The 22381-nt window shown below is 46.4% G+C and overlaps 1 protein-coding gene across 3 annotated transcripts in view; it reads right to left on the bottom strand.

The window, feature by feature from the left end:
* The window catches only part of wwp2 (WW domain containing E3 ubiquitin protein ligase 2), a 44489-nt gene that overhangs the window by 2162 nt on the left and 19946 nt on the right, over nt 1-22381 (bottom strand). For 2 of the 3 annotated variants that reach the window (XM_071911279.2, XM_071911280.2), the window contains exons 10-20: nt 17197-17371; nt 10764-10818; nt 8649-8730; nt 7437-7565; nt 5156-5234; nt 4882-4953; nt 4685-4773; nt 2447-2606; nt 1018-1151; nt 658-798; nt 441-561 (exon numbers count right to left, since the gene is read on the bottom strand). In XM_071911279.2, coding sequence (XP_071767380.1) covers nt 441-561; nt 658-798; nt 1018-1151; nt 2447-2606; nt 4685-4773; nt 4882-4953; nt 5156-5234; nt 7437-7565; nt 8649-8730; nt 10764-10818; nt 17197-17371 — 1237 coding nt within the window. The remainder of the gene's footprint in view (nt 1-440; nt 562-657; nt 799-1017; nt 1152-2446; nt 2607-4684; nt 4774-4881; nt 4954-5155; nt 5235-7436; nt 7566-8648; nt 8731-10763; nt 10819-17196; nt 17372-22381) is intronic. The other variant, XM_071911281.2, reaches the window with a different exon arrangement.

Here is a 22381-nt window from a genome sequence, read left to right on the forward strand (position 1 = left end):
CTGCACACAGAGAGAGAAGGTGTGTGCCCTTCATTTTTTTTATGGCTTAGGCGTTAGGCAGAGGACAACGCAGGACGTGACATCATCGGCGGAGTGAGTCACGGCACATCCCGGCTCCGGCGGACGAATTTAATTAATTGGCTCTGTGGGATTGAATTTGGTCCAAGGCGGGGACGCGCTCGGATCAAAACCCAGCCGGAGCGGGAGTCAAGGAGAAAGAGCGAAGAGTCCTCCATCAATCAGGATCGGGGATGCATCAGGGGCTGGGGGTTCAATCCAATTCGCTTTCATTTCATCAGGCTCGGGAACGGATTTCTGTCATCGTTCAAATCCTGGAAAACCTTTCGGCCCCCACTTAGGGATGGGACGACGTGCTTATCTCACGATACGCGATGTGGGGTTCACGATTCGATACGACCACGATACGATGTCATAAATACCTCCAACTCCTTCTCGTCGAAGTAGCGGAGCCACTCCAGGGGCACCACCTCGTTGAAGCCGTCCAGGAAGGCTTTGGTCTGCTCCTCCACCCCGCGGGTAAACCTCCAGTCAGTCAGCAGGCTGTCCCAGAGAGAACCCAGATTAGACCTCTGAGGGGAAACTGAGGTGTTGCAGCAGCAGCAAATAACAGGATACAGCAAAGAAAAAAAGTCTGACCTGATGTACTCCTCCTTGTTCTCCTCGGTGACCAGTTCGTTCTCTCCGTCGTCCTTCAGCTGGTGAGTGGAGACCTTCCCGAGGATCTCCATGTCCTGAGCGAAATACAACTCCACGCCGCACTCCTCCAGGCTGTTCTCCCTGGACACACACACACACACACACACACACACACACACACACGGACACATAAGTAGAGAAAACACCTACATGCCCACACACACCCCCTAAACCTTAAATGTCCTCACTTTGCAGGTTTTCCTCATCTTTCTATCCTTGTGAGGATGTTTGGTCTTCACAAGTATGGAAACACACACGCACACACACACTTAAGAGGCAAACCCGTGCTGCTTTACTTACTTGACCCACATGATGGAGTTGTAAAACTCGGGGTCTATGGACTCCAGGTCTTTGAGCGTGGGTTTCTTGTTCAGCATTCGCTTGTAGAACGGCAGCGTGAAGCCGGTGTCGATGAACTTCCCGTGGTACAAGGCCTGCGGGGAGGATTAGACATTTTCCGTTAGAAATTAGAAATTGTTCCACGTTACCGTTAAGACATACAGACTCAGGGTCAGTTCACTAAACTCTAAGCTACGACAAAGTCCCTGCATCTAATGTCATTTGCCAGCAAAACTTCCAAACCTGCTTCTATAAACAGACTCCATTTCTGAGGATTGGGCTAAAGTGATAAATTATTAGATGTAGGTCATCAAGCTATCAGCTTAGAGGGAACTTTGGTCCTGAATGCTCCATTTTTTACTTTATTTTTTATCTTGATGAAATGATGGGAAATGATGCATCTCACCAAGGCATTCTGACTTTTTCAAAGTTACACTGATTGGCCCAAGGGGGGCGCTATGCTTACAGGTCAAAACAAGGTGACAAGTTGTTACCGATTGGCCCAGAGGGGGGACTGCACCATTCGTACCGGACAACATGTTTACTGTCGCCTTATTTAGATATGGCTTCCGAATTAACTTCTTTCTTTTCTCTCTATTATAATGATCTAAACTGCGGACCCACACACACTTCCAACCCAACCACCTTCGTCACAATCTTCCCTCTGTGAGAGAGTGTGTGTGTGTGTGTGTGCACAGAGAGGTAGAGTGAGTAGATCGGGCCAGACGGGGCTGTTTAATGTTAAAACACCGCAGAGGGCTCGGTGTCGCCGCGCGCCAAGAACAACACAGACGCCCACTGACTGACTCAATCACAGTCTGTTCTGTTCTGTCCTGACTGACCATCTGTCTGTCCGTCCGTCTGTCTCTGCGGCCAGCGTCACACACACACACACACACACACGCACACACACAAGAGACAGAGGAAGAGGCAGGCTGATAGAGACAGATAGACAGAGAGAGAGGGTGAGAGACGTGGAAATAAACAAAGTAGCAGGAAAAAGAGAAAATGGGGGGACAAAGACAGAAACCAACAAAAGGTAAGGAAAAAAACTCAGAAAAGAGAGAGAGAGAGGGTTTGCTAGTTTGGGAGTTAGTAGAGAGAAGCATCTTTATAAGGCAAGTCAGCGAAGTGCGCTTTAGGACTAAATATAGGCGACTATTGGCGGGTGTGGGCTGGGTGCGGCAGTGAGGTCATGGTGTGGGTGGGGGGGTGGAGGGTGGAGGGTGGGGTGGCAGAGGGAAGGAGGGGTGGAGGGTGTTGGTTTTGGGACCTACAGCTTTCTGTTGGAGTCGATCCCAGACAGAAAGAGGGAAAGCGAGAGATAGATACTGCGCTCCATACATTACGGATATAGAGGATTTTGCACGATTAGACAGTATGTGTTCACCATGGCGATGAAGCGTCCGATGAAGCGGAAGTAGGTGAGGTGGTCGGGGTTGATGGAGGAGGCCGGGTTGATCTGCAGACAGTAGTTGTTCTTGCCGGCGTACTCGAACAGGCAGTACATGGGGTTCAGGACCTCGTGGGACAGCAGGAAGAACCACTCCCTGCGGGCGGAGAGCAAGGACACACAGAGTCAGACGCTGCTGGACCCCGAGCTAATGCTCCGAGTCTGGGTCAGCAGAAGTGGAAGCGGGTGAGAAGGTGGTTAGCAGTGATCGCTGGAAGAAAACAAAAATATCTTTACTGTCTGTATGGTAAGAGCACCAAATGCTGACACAACAAATAAAACACATTTTCTGGGACGACAAGAATTACAGATTAAAAAAAGACGACAATGACATGAAAAACAAGACATCTTATAGTAAAGACAATACTTAATTCAAGTACAATGAATCCAAGGACAGAAATGTATCACTTTTGCACATACTTAATCAAAAAAAAATGCACATTATCATAAGAAAGGCAAAAAAAAAGAACAAAATCAATAATGAAACAAACAGTAATTCCGCAGCTTAAAGTACAACATAACAGTATAAAATATACTAATAAATCTGAAACAAGGTTTGGCTCAGACAAGACGCGTCTAACTGAACTGTGAGCCTGTGCGGGCCGGTCCCATCGTTTCCAGGTATTCATAATCGCTGTGGTATTTTGGACTATTTCCAGGAGCCAGTTCCCAGATAGGAGGTTCAGATCGATCCTCCGTCTATTTCCGCAATGACATTTTGTCTGACGGGGCATTTGGAGACAGAGCGGCGATAAGTGGGGTGAAACCGGATAATGTGGGGGGAGGAGGTTTTTGTCTCTTAAGAGAGGCCGCCACTCGGTTTGTCTCATCGAATTACAGCAAGGTGCTTTCAGGCAGGTAGAAATTAAGAATTTCATTGGGGCAAACTAGCACATACATAGACAAACCATAACTGACACATAAATCACATGAAGACAAAACATATACCATCGAGGATATATACATACAGCAGGGTAGAGTATAAAAAAAACAGAACAAAACACAAATGGACTGTAGGAGGATGCATGTTAAGAGAGAATGAGGGCCGCGGTCGCCACCACCCACCACCAGCGCCACCACCAAGCGCTCCCGGGGCCCCCTTCCCTCCCCCGGCGTGGGTATATGGGAGGGAGGAGGGACAGATGGACGGACGGGGCAGACGGACGGACGGACGCAGACACCTCCCAACATCCCGTCCGTGGTTCTACCCTGTGGTAGAACAGCATGACGTCACCTACCATAGGGTAAAACCACTGACGTGACACCGGAGACAGAGACACAATGCAAAAAACAAAAAAAAAATACCCAAAAAGAATACAAAATAATAACATAAACAAGAGAGATAGACCTGGAACGCAGCGGACGCGGGGTGGGGAGTGGGGGGTGGGGGGTGGGTTGATGGAGGGAAGGAAGGAGAGGAGGATGGGGGAGAAGCTGGGTATCTGCAGGTTTGTAATCTATAACTTCCATAGGACCAGTAGGAATTCCAACATGACTGATCTCCTATACAAGTCTCACACAGTAAAAATCGTACTTATCGCCCTTTTAAGACCTTTTCAATGCGGCCTGCAATTGAATTTAATCCCTTAAAAGCCAAAATAAAGAAACAAAAAGCTATCAAAAGCGGCTTATTTCTGACTGAACATATTTCTGATTCCATAAATGGGTGGTAAAAGAAAAAGGACACCAAGGGACATGAAGTCCAACTGTGTTTAGTAAAGCAGATATGACGCATATTGATGCATATTGTACTACTAACCCTGTTCTGGATTAGCCTAAGAGTGGATATGCAGCGCAAAGAAACCTGCCATTACATGGTGGGGAAAAAAAGACCTCTAATAACTGGATTTAAATACATTTAATACTTTTGAAGGCCTTAAATTTAGATAATTTGAAAGACTTTTTTTGATTTTTTAAGAACCCGCAGATACCCTGGAGATGGAGGGAGAGAGAAAAGGCAGGAATAGGATGGAGGGACGAAGAGGAGGGGGGAGGGGATGGGACTGGGGAGAGGGGGTAAAAAAAAACCAAGGTCACCAACACCAACATTAACAAAAGGTTAACATAAATGGGTCGAGTAACGGGGCCCCTGCTGAGACACCTGTAACACCACACACAGAAAGACGGGAGATGAGGGGGAGGGAGGGGTGCGTTCGTTTCATTCGCCGGCCTCACCTGGCGATGCCGCCGTAGTCCAGGCCCTCCTCTCCTCGCATGATGATGTAGAGTCTGCGGCGCAGGTCGTATGGCTTCACATTCATGATCTGATGACAGAAGTTGAATGAAATGAGATTTTTAGCAGCGGTGAACAAGTCATTTCTAAAGCGACTTCATCGGTTTTGCCCTGAGCCGGCAAGTGGTCTGCCACTGACCTGCTGAAACGAGTCCTCAAACAGCGTCTGTCTGGACACGGAGATCTTCACATGGCTGGGCAAGGCGTTGGACTGGACAGAGACGACAACAACAACAAAACATAAGTTCAAAGAACAAGTTCAGAGTAGACATGAACTCAAAGAGCAGCTTTGAAAATATTGGTTTTCAAAAACCCATATCCGTCGAACCCCCAGCCAGAATGTCCTTAACTCAAACTGGTCCAGTAACACACCGAGAGTTTTATTCGGACTGCGGACTCCAGTCAGCACTTACATGGCACAGGAAACGGAACTGGTGGTATTTCCACCTGAAGCTGCGATCGTAGGCCCCGGGTGAACCGCCCTGCCGCGACCTGCACACACACACAGAGAGAGAGGGAGAGAGAGGAGAGAGAGAGAGAGAGAGAGAGAGAGAGAGAGAGAGAGAGAGAGAGAGAGAGAGAGAGAGAGAGGGAGAGGGAGAGAGAGAGAGAGAGAGAGAGAGAGAGAGAGAGAGAGAGAGAGAGAGAGAGAGAGAGAGAGAGAGAGAGAGAGAGTCAATAACACAGCAATACCTCTGATCCACAAGTCCTGGTCAGGTCAGTTGGCGATTCACTCCACTGATGGGACCAGGACTGGACAAAACAGCAAGATAATCACAGTTTCCAGGTTCATTCGCCGTCTATGGATCAATCGTGTTTATTTCTTCTCTGGTTTTTGGGGGGATTATGGGAAAGTTCATTTAAGCCCAAGCTTCTAATTTTAGAATTATTTTTAGAAGTAGCTGCATTTTGAGGACTTCAGTACCCAGTCATCATGTAAGATGACATCAGTAAAGTAAATTCTTCTCAGTGAATGAGAAATGGATATACATCTCTTTCAAAGCTAAAAAATAGCCACCAAGCATAGAAAAGCCAACAATATGAATTCCGAACATCACCACTTTTGCCGATAAGACTATAAAGATCTACGAGGGACACATGGATGATTTTGGTGTTGTTGTGATGTTCTCATCACTTAAGGTAGGTTCACCAGCGGGACAACCTCCCAAAAACCTTGGTGTATTCCTTTAAGAACCCCCCGGTGGTCCCCGGACCCCAGTTTGGGCATCGCCGTTGCGGACCGTAGAAACAACATAAATGAAGTCTTAAATTCACACCGGCCGCCCTTGCTCTAAATAATGACTTGGTGTGTCTGGGGCTCGTAGACGGAGGTGAGTCCAGGCGCGCAGCTGTGTTAGTATAAGCTCCACCAACCCGCTGCACACACACACACACACACACACACACTCGATATGTGCCTTGTCAGCATCGACGAGGCTGGGAGAGAGAGAGAGAGAGAGAGAGAGAGAGATCGACAGATACTGGGAGGAAGGGAGGGGTGTAGAGAGAGAGAGAGAGAGAGAGAGAGAGAGAGAGAGAGAGAGAGAAAGGTGGGGAGAGAGAGAGAGAGAGAGAGGCCTCTAATGCGTCGGGATTTGCGCTTGCCAAGCTGCCAGGCACATCTTGGTTTGGGTTAGGAAATGGAGACCGCAGCGGCAGAGCGCTGGCCCCGCGGACACACACACACACACACACACACACACACACACACACACACACACACACACACACACGCTCCTTCGGGATCCGGCGCGAAAAACATTTAAGACACTTTCGGAACCCCTCCATGACCGCCGGCCTAAAAATACAGCCTGGAGACCTTCATATTGTTGAAACATCAGCATGAAAAAGGAGTTTGCAGATGCACACACACACGCACAGAGAGACTACCATATTTGTGCATACACAAGAACCACCGCGCAAGCAAATACACACTTGCAGGCTGAGCATACACACACACACACACAGTATATACACACACATGCAGTCTGCAGTGGATCTGCTGTCGCACATCTGCACATTTTCCTGACTTTCTGGGGGAGATTTGAGACTGCTTCAAGGCAAGGCGCACAAGCTCCACAAGCGGAGGGGAAGGTGTGTGTGTGTGTGTGTGAAACATGTGCATGTGATAAAATATGACTCCCTTTGTTAGTGTGAAATATCTGGCACCCTGGAAGATGATTCTGTCTGATTCAAAGCAGCGTGAAGAAATAGAAAAGGCGAAGTGATGAGAACTGATAAAAAAAAGAAGGCAGGCAATGATCAAGCATGGGCTCAATAAAGTTGCAGATAAAAAGAAATGTTGCTTCTCTGAAAACACAATGCAGTCTACGGGAAAATATATAGAGTTTTGTCCTATTTTATGATTTCACAAAGTGGGGGGGGGCGTCTAAATTAATATTTGCAATATATAGCAGACCTGGGCAAAATCATTGTACAGGATTTGACAAAAAAATGTAAAAATAGCTTGATTTTGTTCACTTTGCAATAAGTTTTTTTTGGGGGGGGGGTGGGCTGCTCAGGCTGCAAAATAAGTAAAATCCGACAGACCGCAAGCAGCTCGATGCTAGAGACCATTTCCTGAGTATGTTTTTGCCTTGGTCTGTAATATACTTTGATTTTGAAATAAAAAGGGGTTGCAGAGGGGGTGGGGGTGGGGGTTGGGGTGGGGGGGGGGGCTGAGTGAATATTTACCCTGACTCAAAGCCGGGGCGGGGGTCTTTAAAGGTGGTGGTGCGCGAGTTGTGGTCCACAAAATATCGGACTCCCTCGGCGGTGTACTTCATCTCCCAGCCCGGGGGCAGGGGGGGCTCCTGGATCATCCTGCAACAGGGAGAGGGGCAGTGAGCACGGTCCCAGCCGGAGGGCCTCGTCCCCGGGATAAAAGACTAGCACACCCCCCCCCCCCCCCCCCCCCCCCCCTTCCCTTCCCCCCAAAAGCCCGTGGATCTGAAAGAAGCTGAGATAAAAGCCCTCCGCTGGCCCTCGTCCTGCCCTGAAACTCACAGCCGCGTCAAGGCGGGGTGAGCCTTGAGGTGCGCTTGATTTGTCCGGTCCACCTTAAGGATGAACCAATGCCCTGTGTGCGTCTTCGAGGGGAAAGAACCGAACATTCAACTTTGCGAGGCGTGAAACTCTTCATTCCGCCCTAACTGTCTGACGGGGAGGGAGAGGGGTGATCGGTATGAGTGAGGTGGACACAGAAAAGGAGGAGCGCTTTTCCCGGGTTTTTAATGACAAATAAACAGAGGTGGATGTCGGAAAAAATAACCAAATGATCGGCAAAGAGAGGGTGTGAGTGCGCGATTTTGAACTCAGAGAAGAAACTCATTTGCTGTTCTGGCTTCAGACCAGAGATAGATACCTGCCAGTCATTTTCAGGCGTAGAGTACATACTCCTCACTTGCCAAAATACGAATGGGGGCCGATGAATGCTGCACAGAGACAGCATCCAATTAGTATCACCAGGCTGGTGATCACTGGTTGTAATACAGTCATGTTTGGTGCCTGCTGGGTGTGAGTTGAGCTACAATCAAAGTTCTCACCATGGACCTGATGTACAATTCCATGACTTCTCCACAACTTTCCAGGACTAAGTCGGAGAAAATTGCATCCCTTCCTGGTTTGTTAATGTGGTTTTTCAGCGGTAAAACACATTCTGCTATATTCCTGTAAAGTGGCCCATTTGTGAAATTCCCTAATATTCCCTGACTTTCCCTGCCTGGAACACACCTCTCTAACCTCCATGACATTCCAGGAAATTCCGTGATCGGTGGGAAACCTAACGCTAAACTGTGTACGGTGATCATGTTTTCTTATATACTGTATGACCGAAGACGTACAAGCTACCAAACGCACACACACGTACACACACGCATGGTCCACTCGCTACGCTCGGAGTCTCACCCTTGGGTCCGCGGATCCTCCCACTGCGTGGTCCGCGTGTTGTGGTTGACGAAGTACACCCTCCCATTGTCCTGGCGCTTCTCTGTGGATGGAAGCAACAGGGGACAGCGTTGTTTTAGGGTGACTTTTGTGGATTTGTGATTTATTAGGAGAGCACAGAGAGTGGAGAGTGACGGGAAAAGTGGGAGGGGGGAGAGAGAGAGAGAGAGAGAGAGAGAACAAAGGATATGAGTCGGATTTGAAAAAGTGAATAAATAGGGATCATAGGGATTTATATGAGTGTTCCTGACAGTGACAGTAGGGCTGATTATTCCTACCGGGATGAAGAGAGAAGAGGAGAGGGGGGAGAGGGGGAGAGAGAGAGAGAGGGGGGGGGGGATCTCACCACCGTGATCGAAAACTGGCGAGTCTGTGTGGTATTTCACTGTGGCTTGATCTGAAATACCTCGCTAGGGGTAAACCTATGGCCTCTCTGGTAGGGTTTTGTGTGTGTGTGTGTGTGTGTGTGTGGGGTACTGGAGAGCAAAAGTGAACAGGGAGGGAGATGTTTAATGACACAAAAAAAAAAGGTGCAAGAAAAAAGTCGAACAATTACATTGGAGGCAACTGTGTCAGGAACCATAAAGCAGGAATATAGAGGAGAGTGTGAGGTGTGTGTGTGTGTGTGTGTGTGTGTGTGCAGTCCAAGTGAAGCCGCTGATCCCAGCGCCCCCTCCTCCTCCCTCCGTCGCTCTCTGACATCTTTTTCTCATTAACAGGAGTGTGTGGAGGGCGTAGAAACAGTAGCGCTCACATTGCAGCTCTCCTCTTTTTACCCCCTCCTCGCTCTTTCGCTGTCTCTCTCTCTCTCCCACCCCCACTTTACTCGTCTGTTCCGAGTTTTCACCCCCCCCCCCTCCTTGTAGCAAAGACTTTCTTTCATTCCCCACCATCTCTTTTTTTTTTTTACCTCTACTTCTTCTCCCTCTCTTCGTTCCCTTTACCCCCATCTTTCTCTTTTCTCGGACTTAAAAAAAAAAAAAAAGCGACCGCAGATGAAAAAGGAACACGCCAGAGCAGAGAATCTGAGCCAGCGATATAATTGAGGTTTTTCGTCTTGAGGTACCGCAACATGTTGAAAAGGCATCATGGGGCAGGGAGCTGGAGCGAGGGGGTTGGAGAGAACACGGCTGGGGCGATGGAGCTTGTGAAAAATCGGTTTTTCGGTGGGGACAGAACTTGCCAGCAGCCATTCCTTATGAATGAATTGGCGTGTATCGAATTGGCGTTACGCGCTTGGGAACAGGCCGGATTGCGCCGAGTCCCGTTAAGAATGGAATTAATAAAGGATGAGTAAAGGATGTGCGTAAGTGGAAAAATGAGAATTGAAGAAGAAACTAGAGCCATTTCACCCAGATTCCCCACGGCATAATGCGACTCGACATCAAGAGATCTGCATTAATCAAGGAATGAACAATCGATCTGCTCATGTAGACTGTAAGAAATTGAACAACGAATCCAGCAGTGTTTCTGATGTTGCAGAAAGGCTGGAAACCATCCGATGAGTCCCGGTGGTTGAGAGAAAACTCTCGCACGCCGCAAACATTTCTTCCGCACTTCGCCAGAAACTCGCTCAAAAGCAAACTTGAGGAATTTGAGCAGCCCAGGTAGGAATTGCGCCATGTGCTTCTATGGCGCTTCTAGCTTCACTGGCGCAAGAACGAGAGCCAATGGCTGCCGACCGCTGGCGAGAGTCGTCCGACCTACCTGCACAAGGCTGGCGAGGGCGCAGGTTTTAGATTGGAAACAGCCCCGACTGGAGAATCCGGTCCTGACTGATGGGTTTTGCTTCAACGGCGGCCGCCTCTTGCCAGCTGCTTCTGAACAGCTAGTTAGCGGCAGCTCTACAGTCAGTTCCACGCTAACTGAACCTCCCAAGATTAACCACAATCTAGTTAACAGAAGCCAAATGATCTAACCGCTCAGAAATCCTCGCTAAAGTTCAGCAGCTTCACAACAGCACAGCCAAGACATACTTGAGAAAATATGTGTGTTTGTGAGGTGTGTACCTACAAGGTGTGTGTGTGCAGAGACATGGAAAGGCGTGTGTGTGAGGAGTGCGTACGGTGAACTCACCCCATCCAGGAGGCAGCGCGCCGAGAGGGTCATTTTCCACCGGGGCGCCGGACGACTGCGGGAGAAAACAGAGAGAGAGAGACAAAAACGAATCCGGTTAGGACTAGCTTCCTCAGCGTTCTGTCTCTCCGTCCTCCTTCGTCGTCCTCGTCTTCTTCTTCTTCTATGGCGCCGTGTGAAATTCTTCTGTCTGTCCGCTCGGCGTCTCGCCACCGTGTGAGGGTGAGGAGGAGGAGGAGGTGGAAGGAGGAAAAAACCCCAAAACAAACTCAAGAGAGGTGGGTAAAAAAGAAGCAATGGTAAAAAACGCCAGCGAAACTTAAGAGGCGATCGGCGAAGTCTTCGTTTGACGGGATCCCGCCTCAGATACCTGTCAGTAGAGTCAGGCAGGCTGAAGTGTGTGTGCGTCTGTGTGTGTGTGGAGGAGGAAGAAGGGGGGCGGGGGGGTGGCGGCAGCAGCGGCGGCTCCTCTCCGGTGCGGCGGCGAGGGGCGACTGAGGGAGCTGGCCGGCCGGCGGCTCGTATGCCTTCCAAAAACTACACGCTCGGTAGGAGGATAAAACAACAAGCGCTGTTCCAATGAGCTCACTGGCTGGACCCAGGCCCCACCCTCCCCCGGCTTCCCGCTCGCCCACCCGCCCTCCTCCTCCTCCTCCTCCACCCTGGCACCCCCTCCCTACCCCACCCTGAGGTCCTCCCTCCCTCCCTCCCTCCCTCCTCCTTCCTTCTCCTTCTCTTTCTCTTCTAGCGGTGCTGTGAAAGTAGGCAGGGAGGTGCGATGTCTGAGGGAACTGAGGGGAACATTCATGCTTGTTCCAGACTGGAACCCCCCTCTTCCCCCCTCACACACACACACACACACACACACACACATACACACACCCCAACCCAGCCCAACCCCTCCACACCCCCCTCACCCCCAACCCCCAACCCCCTAACCCACCCCGTGCCTGACAAAAGGCACCTTTATTCACCCTGGGCCTGGAACCACTGTGGGGTTTACTCAGCCTGCACTCGTACACACACACACACTCAAAAAAAAAAAAAGCTTGTGTGTGGCAAATAGTCATTCAATGTGTATGTGCTTACTTAAAATACACACACACACACACATACATATGTACACATGAATATATTAGCTGGAGTGGAAAAGTAGCTGAAAAGACGCTTGTTCGGAATTAGCGGTCGCTGATGGGTTTTCGTGAATACGAGCGAAAAGATGGTCCAAAACAACTTCATCATCATTAAGTGTACTATGCAACACGGTGCGGGTCGGGCCCCTTTAATGACAGCATGTTACAGTGTTATTGAGTGTTGTGGCGGTAAATAAAAAGGAGGGTAAACTATGGCCTCCAGTCGGTGATCGTCACAAGGCAAATAACCACCAATATGAACAAAGATCTATTATTCTTTCAGAAAAACATAAAGTTACGCCTTTTTCCCTATGATTTTCATCAGTTTGATACTACTTACTATAATGTTAACTTAATGTTAGGACTTTAGATTCTATCAGCCATAGAAGGCGGTTAAACAGACTTTAGGCGGGTTTACCCTCCACTACATCCCTGGTTCTATTCCACCTAACAACATTCAGCGCTTGTAGTCTTTACATGCCACCATTTTCCAGAAGTGTACTTGTGGAACCATGGGAGCATTTTTCCCCCTGGCACTTGAGACGCGTCGCACCGCAAAACGCAAAGCGATGATTACGCCGAGAAGCCATAAAGTAGAGCATTATGTCCGCTGGATGTCAACGTCACTTTACGCAGCATTTCCCAAAAATAAATGTGACTGTGCCCATTTAAAGTGGCTCTGTCATGGAAACTCTGAAGGAGCTCGGGATGGAAAGGACTGGGCCCGCTGGAGGAGGAAGAGTGGGCACATAACGGGGTTAAAGGGTGTGTGTGTGTTGTGTGTGTGTGTCTGTCACTCCCATCGACAGCCAATCTGTGCCCCGGCGCCCCACCCTTCTGGGTTTTCTGTGACTAAAAAAGGTAAAAGGAGAATATAATGATATAAAGACATGATGACTTCATCCCAGCTCCGACCATTCAGCTCGTCACTGGCTTCCAGACAGAGCGAGGCTGGAAGAGAGAGGGAGAGAGACTGAGAAAACAAGGGAGAGGGAGGGAGAGGAAGAGAGGGGAAAGCAACATGCTGGCAAAAACGTGTGAAATAAAGGTTGGGTACTATGGATATGCAAGGGATCGTCCATAAAGACCCTTTGTGAGGCACTGCTGATTTTGGCTGGATTGGTCAGTTTTGAGATATTAGAATACTTTGCTTCTAACAACTACACTTAGTTACTTAGTATGTTTTTACACCAGGTGCGTCAAATTTTTAAAGGCGTTTTTCTCAAAATTCCCTGTATGTAAAACCCTTTTTTTCAGCTTAATTTGTAGACATGGACACCAAATGTGACATGCTGCTTCATCACAAAAACAGCTGGTAATTTAAAGAGGCTTTTTCTTCTGTCATTTCTATTTCATGGTGTATTTTACATGAAAAAGGAGCAAAAAAATCTGAGATTTTGGTCATATAAGTACATGGTGTTTCGTAAATAATTCATAAAAAACATTTTTGCAAATACCAACTGCACAGTTATTCATCAGAATGAAAGAATTGTCCTTTCATGAAATAAGCCACTTCGAAATGCGCTTTATTATGGGAATCTGATCCCTGACGGGTTGTGTGTAAACATGTATGAACGTGTGTGTGTGCTTTTTGTTCACCGGTGTCAGTGATAAAACACAGGAGCGATTCAGGTGCTGCTGTTAAGGGTCCTTGTTCCAGTGAGAATGGACAGACGCAGAGAGAGAGAGAGAGAGAGAGAGAGAAAGAGAGAGAGAGAGAGAGAGAGAGAGAGAGAGAAAGAGAGAGAGAGAGAGAGGAAGAAGAAGCAGGAGGAAGGAATTGAAGGGAAGGCGAGGGGCGGGAATGAAAGACTGATTTGAGGGGGGGAGGAAGGGCAATGGACGGGGTGAGGGGGGTTATTTGGAATGGGGAAAGAAAAAGAGAAGAAGACTTTTTGGTGCGATGTGGAAGAAGAAGAGGAGAGGGGGATTTTGGAGAGGGAGATTGGGGGGATTTTGGAGAGGAGGTGTATGTGTGTGTGTGGAGGGGTTAAAGGAAAGGGGGATGCTGGTCAAAGTAAAGGGGGGTTTGGGGAGAGAGAGAGAGAGAGAGGGGAGAGCCGGAAACAGCAGTTAATGACTCCGAGACTGCTCTCTCTGGGGTTCCTAACGAGCTGCAATTACCCTGCAAACACACACACACACACACACACACACACACACACACACGCCTCATATATATCAACTCCCACTGCATGCAAGCTTTAGCGCTTGTGTGTGTGTGTGTGTGTGCAGCATGCGCCCATTACGGCGCCATGGTCCATTTCAGAAGATGGCCGGCCCCCTGACCTCGCTCATTGTCATGTGCTATAGGACAGAAATGTGGCACCTGACCTCGACATTACAACGCTGTGAGCACATCTGCTCAAACACACACACACACACACACACACACACGCATACACACAGGCAAACAAAGGAGGAGCACATGATTTAACGGCAGGCACGTACGCACACCCGCCTGCATCTGCAATAACATAATTACACACACACACACACACACACACACACACACTTTGCATAGGTGCTTCCTAAAAAACAGGGATACAATCATGGAGGTCTGAAAATGCTCCTGAACATGTATGTGTGTGTGTATGTGTGTGTATGTATGTACATCTCATAATGTTGGATGGTAATGTGTGATAGACTACTTTTGAAGTGAATAACTATTTGAGTAACAAGCCCAGTACTGACCAGAGAGCATGTGCAGCTTGGCATACTGAACATGTGGCTGTGTGTATATGTGCACAGCTCAACTATGTGCCTCTTTGTGTGTGTGTGTGTGTGTGTGTGTGTGTAGCATGTGTGTCTTGTTCACACACACTGGAGCCATAAATAGCCATCCCTATCAGCGGCGTGGGCATTCCAAGACGGAACAGCGGACTATCAACATGGAGGGCAGACCTGCCTGTGGCTTTTCTCAAGAGTCAGGGAGGGAGGGAGGGAGGGAATGAAGGAAGGAAGGAAGGAAGGAGGGAAGGAGGAAAGGAGAGAAGGAGGGATGGAGGCGTTCGGTCTCGACTTTGGGCCTGGAAAGTTTCCAGCCTGACCCAAACAGACAACCTGCTACACTGGCTGTTAACTTTATGAGAAGATGACATTTGAATGCCTCAGTCTTTGTACTTTGTCCCTGCTGGCCACCGTACACTCTGTCTAGCTGTGAGCCAATCAAATCAAAGCAAAACAAAGCCTCTGTATCACACTGGCTCCTGATTAGCTGCCTGTTACGCTGCTTTACACAAAAGTGGTAGCATCTGTTTCTCTGCTGGCTGGATGGTCAGCTGTAGCCTAACATTAGATGAGGATTAATATTAAAATGTGATTTACTCCAAATTCGACAGTGTGTGTGTGTGTGTGGCAGGTAAAAACGTACATTTCAGACACTCAATATCACCTTTGAAAGGAGTATTTGGAGGTGAAAGAGGACGTATGGAAAAAGTAAAGAATAAGAAAAGGGAAGGTGGGCGGTACGGATGATGGATGGATAAAAGGATAAACGGGATGGAAGTGAGGATAGAGGCAGAGACGCTGGTAGGAATTGGGTGGAGGTTGTTTCAAAGTTGACACACACACACGCACACACACACACACACTCACAAAGACAGAAACACACAAATGCTGACAGAGACAAGTGAGGCGTGCAGAGACACACGAAGAGAGAAACGCACTCTTGGAAAGACACTACGACACACACATACACACAAAGAGACACACCGAAACGCACACACTCACAAAAGGCAAAACTGCACACCCAGATGCACACACACACACTTACAGAACACATGCACACATACAGAAACAAACGCATAGAAACACACTGAGACACACATACATATACATATACAGAAACTAACACACAGAAACACACTGACACACACACACACACACACACACACACACACACACAGGGGCAGGGCGGGGTGTTTTTATAGGAGCCTATAAGAGTTTTAAGGCTGGTTTTACTAATGGTCCATTGAGAGAGCTCTGTTGTTCTAGTCCCATAAGTCTTTACTGTCTGGCTGAAATCTGACCTTGGCTGCTGCTCTGAGTGGACGGCTACTGTCAGAGAGACGAGCGGAGCTGGACTCACCCCGCTGGAAAAACACTAAAAACGAGTCTCGAATAACATCTCTAATTCCCCCTATAGTGGATATCTCCTGACTATCAGCCAACAAGGAAACTGCAGTGTGTTGCATTCAGAGTTAGTAGCTTCTTACTTGAGTACAGATTGTGTCCGGTGGTGATGACATACAGACCTAAATAAAGATCCACTATGGAAGAACACAGTCGTATTATCCAACCATCAGTGATGCATGAGACCCCCTGGTTTTGCCCCATAAGAGCCTGGAAACGACCTATGGCAGGAAAGTCTCGACGCACGGGAAGTGACACATCGAGACTGGAAAATGGTTTATGAGCATCTTTAACAGAAAAGGAAAAATATAAGGTATCAAGTTACCTCAAAGGAAGGCATTTCCACTTTTTTGTGGAAAACGTGAAAATACATCTCTTGTCCTCTCTCGTCTCTTTGGTTTCTTTGGTATAAAGCATCACAGAGCAGCCGGGTCGGTAAACATGAGCGTGCTGTGTGACGTTTACTGACCTCACCTTACAGGATTACTTTGCATGCTAAGCCTCTAAAGGCTTAGCATGGACCATGCTGCTTATATTTATAGGACCAATAAATATAAGCATAAATTGTGTTTATTAGTGGTATAGGGACATTCGAGAGAGGGTTAATAAAGGTGCATGTAAACAGCCAATGCCAAATAAGACCTTAATGCACAAAATTTTTATATAAATTAATGTCTGTTTTAGTACTCTCTATCTCTGATTTATATAACCGAATAGTGATTCAACTTATATCCAGTTCATGAAAGCTTTTCCATTCAGCTGTTCTAAACACCTGGTGTCTGGTAGCTCTTTCCTGGAAAAATCCTCTGGCACACAGGAAGTGATGCGCTTTACATTTCCGGTTTGTTCGGAATAAATAGAAGAAGAACTGGGTAGTTAGCATGAGCAGTGATAGCCACCATGGCTGAACAGACAAAGAAAAGAGAAACTCAAACTGCATCAACAGAAAATCCAAGGAAAAAGACGTCACAGTACCGCCCACACTTTGATTGACAGGTGAAGTGCAGTGCAGAAACACCACAGCAATGAGCGCTTGGCCAGAAAGATTTCACCAAATCAAAATAAATAAATAAAACGATGATCTCAAGGATTACCACTTTAACCAGGACATGAACCAGTTTCTGGAATGCTGTGTGCATGCAGCCAGGGAAGACTAGTTGGGATACCTGGTAGAGGAAGCGCTGGCTGAACTGGTGCATGGCGCCCTGCAACTGGCTGCGCTGGCTCTGCCACTGTTCGTAGTTGCGCACCGACTCGGCCGTGGGCCTCTGCCATGTGGTGGTTCTGGTGTTGTGGTCCACGTAGTAGAACCGGCCCCGCTGGTCCACGCGCTTCTCCCAGCTGGGACGACAGGGAGGGAAGAGAGGGGGAGGTTAGGGGCTTTTGGCTTTCAACATGATCTTTATTAAGCACGTCAAGAGTGGGCGGTAGCAGCAAACAGCCACGCTGCTGATAGTAACGGCACAGATTCCTAGAGACTTGGGGAAAAAGTAAAGAAACAAAGACAAGAAAAGGAAAGAAAACAGAGAGGAGAGAGACAGGAGAGGGGAGTGGGAGAGAGAAAGAGGGAAGAGAGAAGGAAGAGAAGAAGGGATAAAGAAGGAGGCAAATGAGGTATCGAAGCAAAACATGAAGCAGGAGAGGAAGGGAGAAGAAAAAGGAGACAAGAGATTATGAAGACCAGGGAACCCACAGGTTTCAGAAAGCTAAATGTAAGACTTTTCAAGACCTTTTTCATGCTACCTGGAATTGAATTTAAGACCAATTTAAAACTTAAAATAAAGTAGCAACGCTGGCAAAAACTGCATTTTTCCATTTGATTTGATTTGAACATAGCTAATGAAAGTTGTGAAAATATAAATGGGAAGAAAAAGGACAGCGGGAAAATAAGTAAGGGACATGAAGTCCAACTGTGGTTAGTAAAGCAGATAGTACTACTAACCCTGTTCTGGATTAATCAAGAGTGGCAAGAAACCATTCACCAATAAGTCTTTCACCTTATTCACATTTTTTTAATATTCACCAAAATTATCCTTCAATATCATTGAGAGATGAGCAGAGCTGGAAGCCAAATTACCCAAGAAGGTCCAAATGTAAGGCTACAGCAACTGGACTGAAGTGAACATGATATTGAAGCTAAGACCTGCTCACACCAGTGGTTCATCTATCCATAACGTTAGCTAATGTTAGCAGCCAGCTACTTGATGTTGTGTATGTTAGTTAATGTTAATTTATCTCCAAACAAACTAGTGCTAACTGTGTAAATTGTAGCCTATAACTAGCTTCAGTTGTAACTGGCTAAAGTCACACGTTTGCTAACAGACACAGCTAACAAACAATTGACTGTCAAAGAAGTGCCGCTAAGGATATCAAGCATAATTCTTGGATATTACCAATGCTAAAGATTAAGACTGTAGATGCTGTCAGTTGATAAGAATTACACCTGGTTGGTTTGAAGATGAATATAACGTTAACCGGAGGTAGCTGAGTGCTAACAGCTAATGTTATGGATAGGTGAAGCTCGGATGTGAGCAGGTCTTAACTTCAACATCATGAATATTCCCTTCAATCCAGTCACTGTAGCCTTTGACTAAGACTTTTTTGGACAATTCTACTCATCACTCACCAATACTGGAGGATACATTTTTTTTGTCCAAAGACTAGTTGAGTCTGCCATTGTTTACATCTGCTTTGCAGTCTTACAATGTAAATCAAATATGGCTGTCGTGCGAATAAGGTGAATTGCATGGTGAAAAAAATAAGACCTCTAACAACTGCATGCAACACATTTTAACATTTTTGTAATGCAGTCGTTTAAACATTTTAAGACTTTTTCAGATTTTTATAAGGTCTTCAGATGCGTGTCAGTGTCCTGCAGAAACTTGGCCTCAGACATCATGAAACCTTCTTTACACATGGGGGTCTGGACAAAGACAAAGATATGGATTGTCCCACACAGAGACACACACACACACACAAAGAACACACACAGTCACGCATATAAACAAGCACATACATATGCACTTAAATACACTGATACATGCATACAAAAACATATATCCACACACATCATTGTGGGCAATCACTCACAGGAAAAACACACACACACACATACACAAATCCCCTGGGCTCTGCAGGGCTGACTGCTGTTCTGCTGCGGAGGCTGCTGCTATTCTCATATCTCTGACTCAAGCGCAACAGAATTTGGTAGAGAAAACAGCAACGACTTCCGCATGCTAACAAAAACATACAGTGCCGTCGCTGGCAGATACGGGGCAGGCCGAGACACACACACACACACACACACACACACACACACACACACACACACACACACGTACAGAAGATAGGAATACACAAAGTCACACAGACACAAAAGATACAAAGGTAGATGGAGAGAAAAATAAGAGAGCTACATGGATAGAAAGATACATATTTCCTTGGATAAATAAAGGTTATTCATTTTATTTTAATTGCATCAGGACACACCATGTACTAGTTTGCACCAATGTTAGTCTAATTAAACCTTTACGGATAATTTTACCTTTACTTTCTAATTTTACCTTTACGGATTAATCCCATTTACCCAATGCCAACTCAAATTTCTCCTGCACTCCCACAACATACACACCGACTCTTCTGGTAGGACTAATATTTATCTCCTTATTGAACTTGGTACTGGCAGTTTTGACTTATTGTTCTGGTGACTGAGCCTCAGAAACTGACTGACAAGTCTGAAAATAAAAGACCAAAAACAGATGCAACTGACAGCTCTTTTATTGGCCATGACAGAAATATGAAATGCCTATACAACACAGACAATGGACGATGATGTAATCTTTTTGCCTCCAGTAAGTTTGACAAGTTTGCTAAATATTTTTGCTAAACATTTTTAGAAGTCATGTAAATGTAGTGCTTTATTCTTGGCAACTGTGCATCTAGGTCAAATTTAACTTAACCAACTAGAATTTCTAAAATATATAATGTATGCTATTTTGGCGGAGGCTTTTATCCAAAGGGCCTTACAGTACCATGAACATATTTAGGAACATATTTCCCATGGGTGGCCCCAGTGGGAAACGCACCCCTCACCCTGACAGTGACGAATGGGGACATTTCGCTTTGCTATATTCAATGAGTATGACTGTTTGACTTGAAAAATAAGCAGCCAAATAGGTGACATGCAAGCAGGTTTGATGAAACCACCTGACACAACAGAAAGCAGCAGGTTGACAGACCAGCCATTATGATTAGTGGTTTAGGTTGACATCTTTCTATAGTCCAGTCATTATGATTAGTGGTTTAGGTTGACAGCTTTCTATAGTCCAGTCATTATGATTAGTGGTTTAGGTTGACAGCTTTCTATAGTCCAGTCATTATGATTAGTGGTTTAGGTTGACATCTTTCTATAGTCCAGTCATTATGATTAGTAGTTTAGGTTGACATCTTTCTATAGTCCAGTCATTATGATTAGTGGTTTAGGCTGACATCTTTCTATAGTCCAGTCATTATGATTAGTGGTTTAGGTTGACATCTTTCTATAGTCCCATTATGATTAGTGTTTTGGTTGACATCTTTCTTGATGAGACAATGCAGATTAGTTGAAACTCTGCTTCAACATTATATTTTTTATTCTATCATACTGCATTTTACTGCCTTTGTTCCAGGCTTGGCAGCAGCACCACCAGAACCTTTTTTGGGAGAATTCAACTTTTGTAAAGTAGAAACGTATTAGTCACAAATACCTAATGGACATTTTTTCCACAGTAAATACTCGGCGGTTGTAGAAATTTACAGGCACCTGGACAGTGGACAGAGTCTTGCTTTAAGCTGATTGGCTTTTGCTTTACTGCATCAGGCAAATTTCTTGCTCAAGTTGAACGATTTACACTTGAGCGAACGCCTCTTTGCCTCGGTTTGCACCATCTAGAGTGAAGTTGCATCCATCTGGCTCGGTTTTCCTCCTTCCACTGCCTTTGCATACATTTGTGGCGCCACTATTTTTTTTCACGTTTTGTCTGGACGTAGGGTTAGTGGCATTTGTTTGTACACTCTCGCAGCCAATTTAGCAGTTTGGCCTAAGCATAAGGCTTCTGGAAACCATTCAGAATGCTATTGAAGGTTTTTTTTCAAGTTTTCATTTGCAGTAGCTGGTCAGAAACAAAACTGGACTATCTAATTTAAGGATTTTAATAATAATTTCATACTGTATTGATCCCTGTAGGGAAATTATCATTAGCACTGGAGCAGGTAGGGATTTGGTGTCTTACTAAAGGACACACAGTAGGGTGGATGATGGCCAACACAGAGCTTGAACCCAGGTTGACGTACTCTCTAACCACTAGGCCTCCATGCCTCACATAATAGGTGGGGAAAGCACTGTTCCCTCTCTGATCTTAGCACGGGCTGCTTATTATTTACCAAAGCCAGGGAAAAAATCCCAGGCCCTACAACAGCTTGCCTGAGAGTCTCTACTCAGCTCTCATCAGTGGCTTGAGCTAAAGCTGCAGCTTGGCACAGGACAGGCCTAACTTTTTAAGCTACAAAGGCAGATCCAAAGCCAAGGCCTACAGATGGCTACAGCAGCCCCGAGACACCGCGCATATCAATGTCCTACGGAAACTTTATTTCAGCAAAAAAATTGGTGGATTTTCTCAGGCGGTTGCCTGGCACAGAATGGACTTAATTATTTTGGCTGATATGGAGCCAAAGTCTTACAAAGCTCCCTTGATATTCCTCGGTGGTTTGAGCCGGGACATGATAGGCCTAATTAGCAAAGCCGGAGTGTGTGAAGCATTTCAGCCTCGGCCTCAAGTGAGAAATTTACTCTCTCACCTGGGGACCTGGCCTCAGTAAAACACACTGTCATGCAGGGACCCACCAGCAACAGAACAGACTGTGCTCCTGAATTTGGCAAGGTATTGATCATAGTGTGATAGAAATTTAAATTAGAAGTAGTCGCCGCTCCCTTGTAGCCTCAGTACAAAAGCACTTTGTCAAGGTAATATAGTGAATTTTATCTGTCGAAATGTTGGTTTCTGTGCTGCATTCACATTGTGGTGCTATATGGTAGATGGGAAATTGGATGTTTATTGTTTTCAATAGAAGAACAACAGTAAACTCTGTCAACGCTGGTGCAAATTGCTGCCTACCACACCTGCAGAACTTGAATTTTCCCAACTTTTACATCTTACTGTGGTGGTGAAGACAAACCGGATGTTGAAATATCTAGCAAAATGGATGCACAGCTGCTCTGTTTTTTCACGTCTTCCAGCTTAGATAAAGTAGTGAATAAGCAAGAGCTTTCTTCTTTTGTCCGTTTAGAGTCTGAGAAAACTTTTCTGGAAGAAA

This window comes from Centroberyx gerrardi, chromosome 4 (assembly GCF_048128805.1).
Source record: "Centroberyx gerrardi isolate f3 chromosome 4, fCenGer3.hap1.cur.20231027, whole genome shotgun sequence".
Classification (NCBI taxonomy): domain Eukaryota; kingdom Metazoa; phylum Chordata; class Actinopteri; order Beryciformes; family Berycidae; genus Centroberyx; species Centroberyx gerrardi.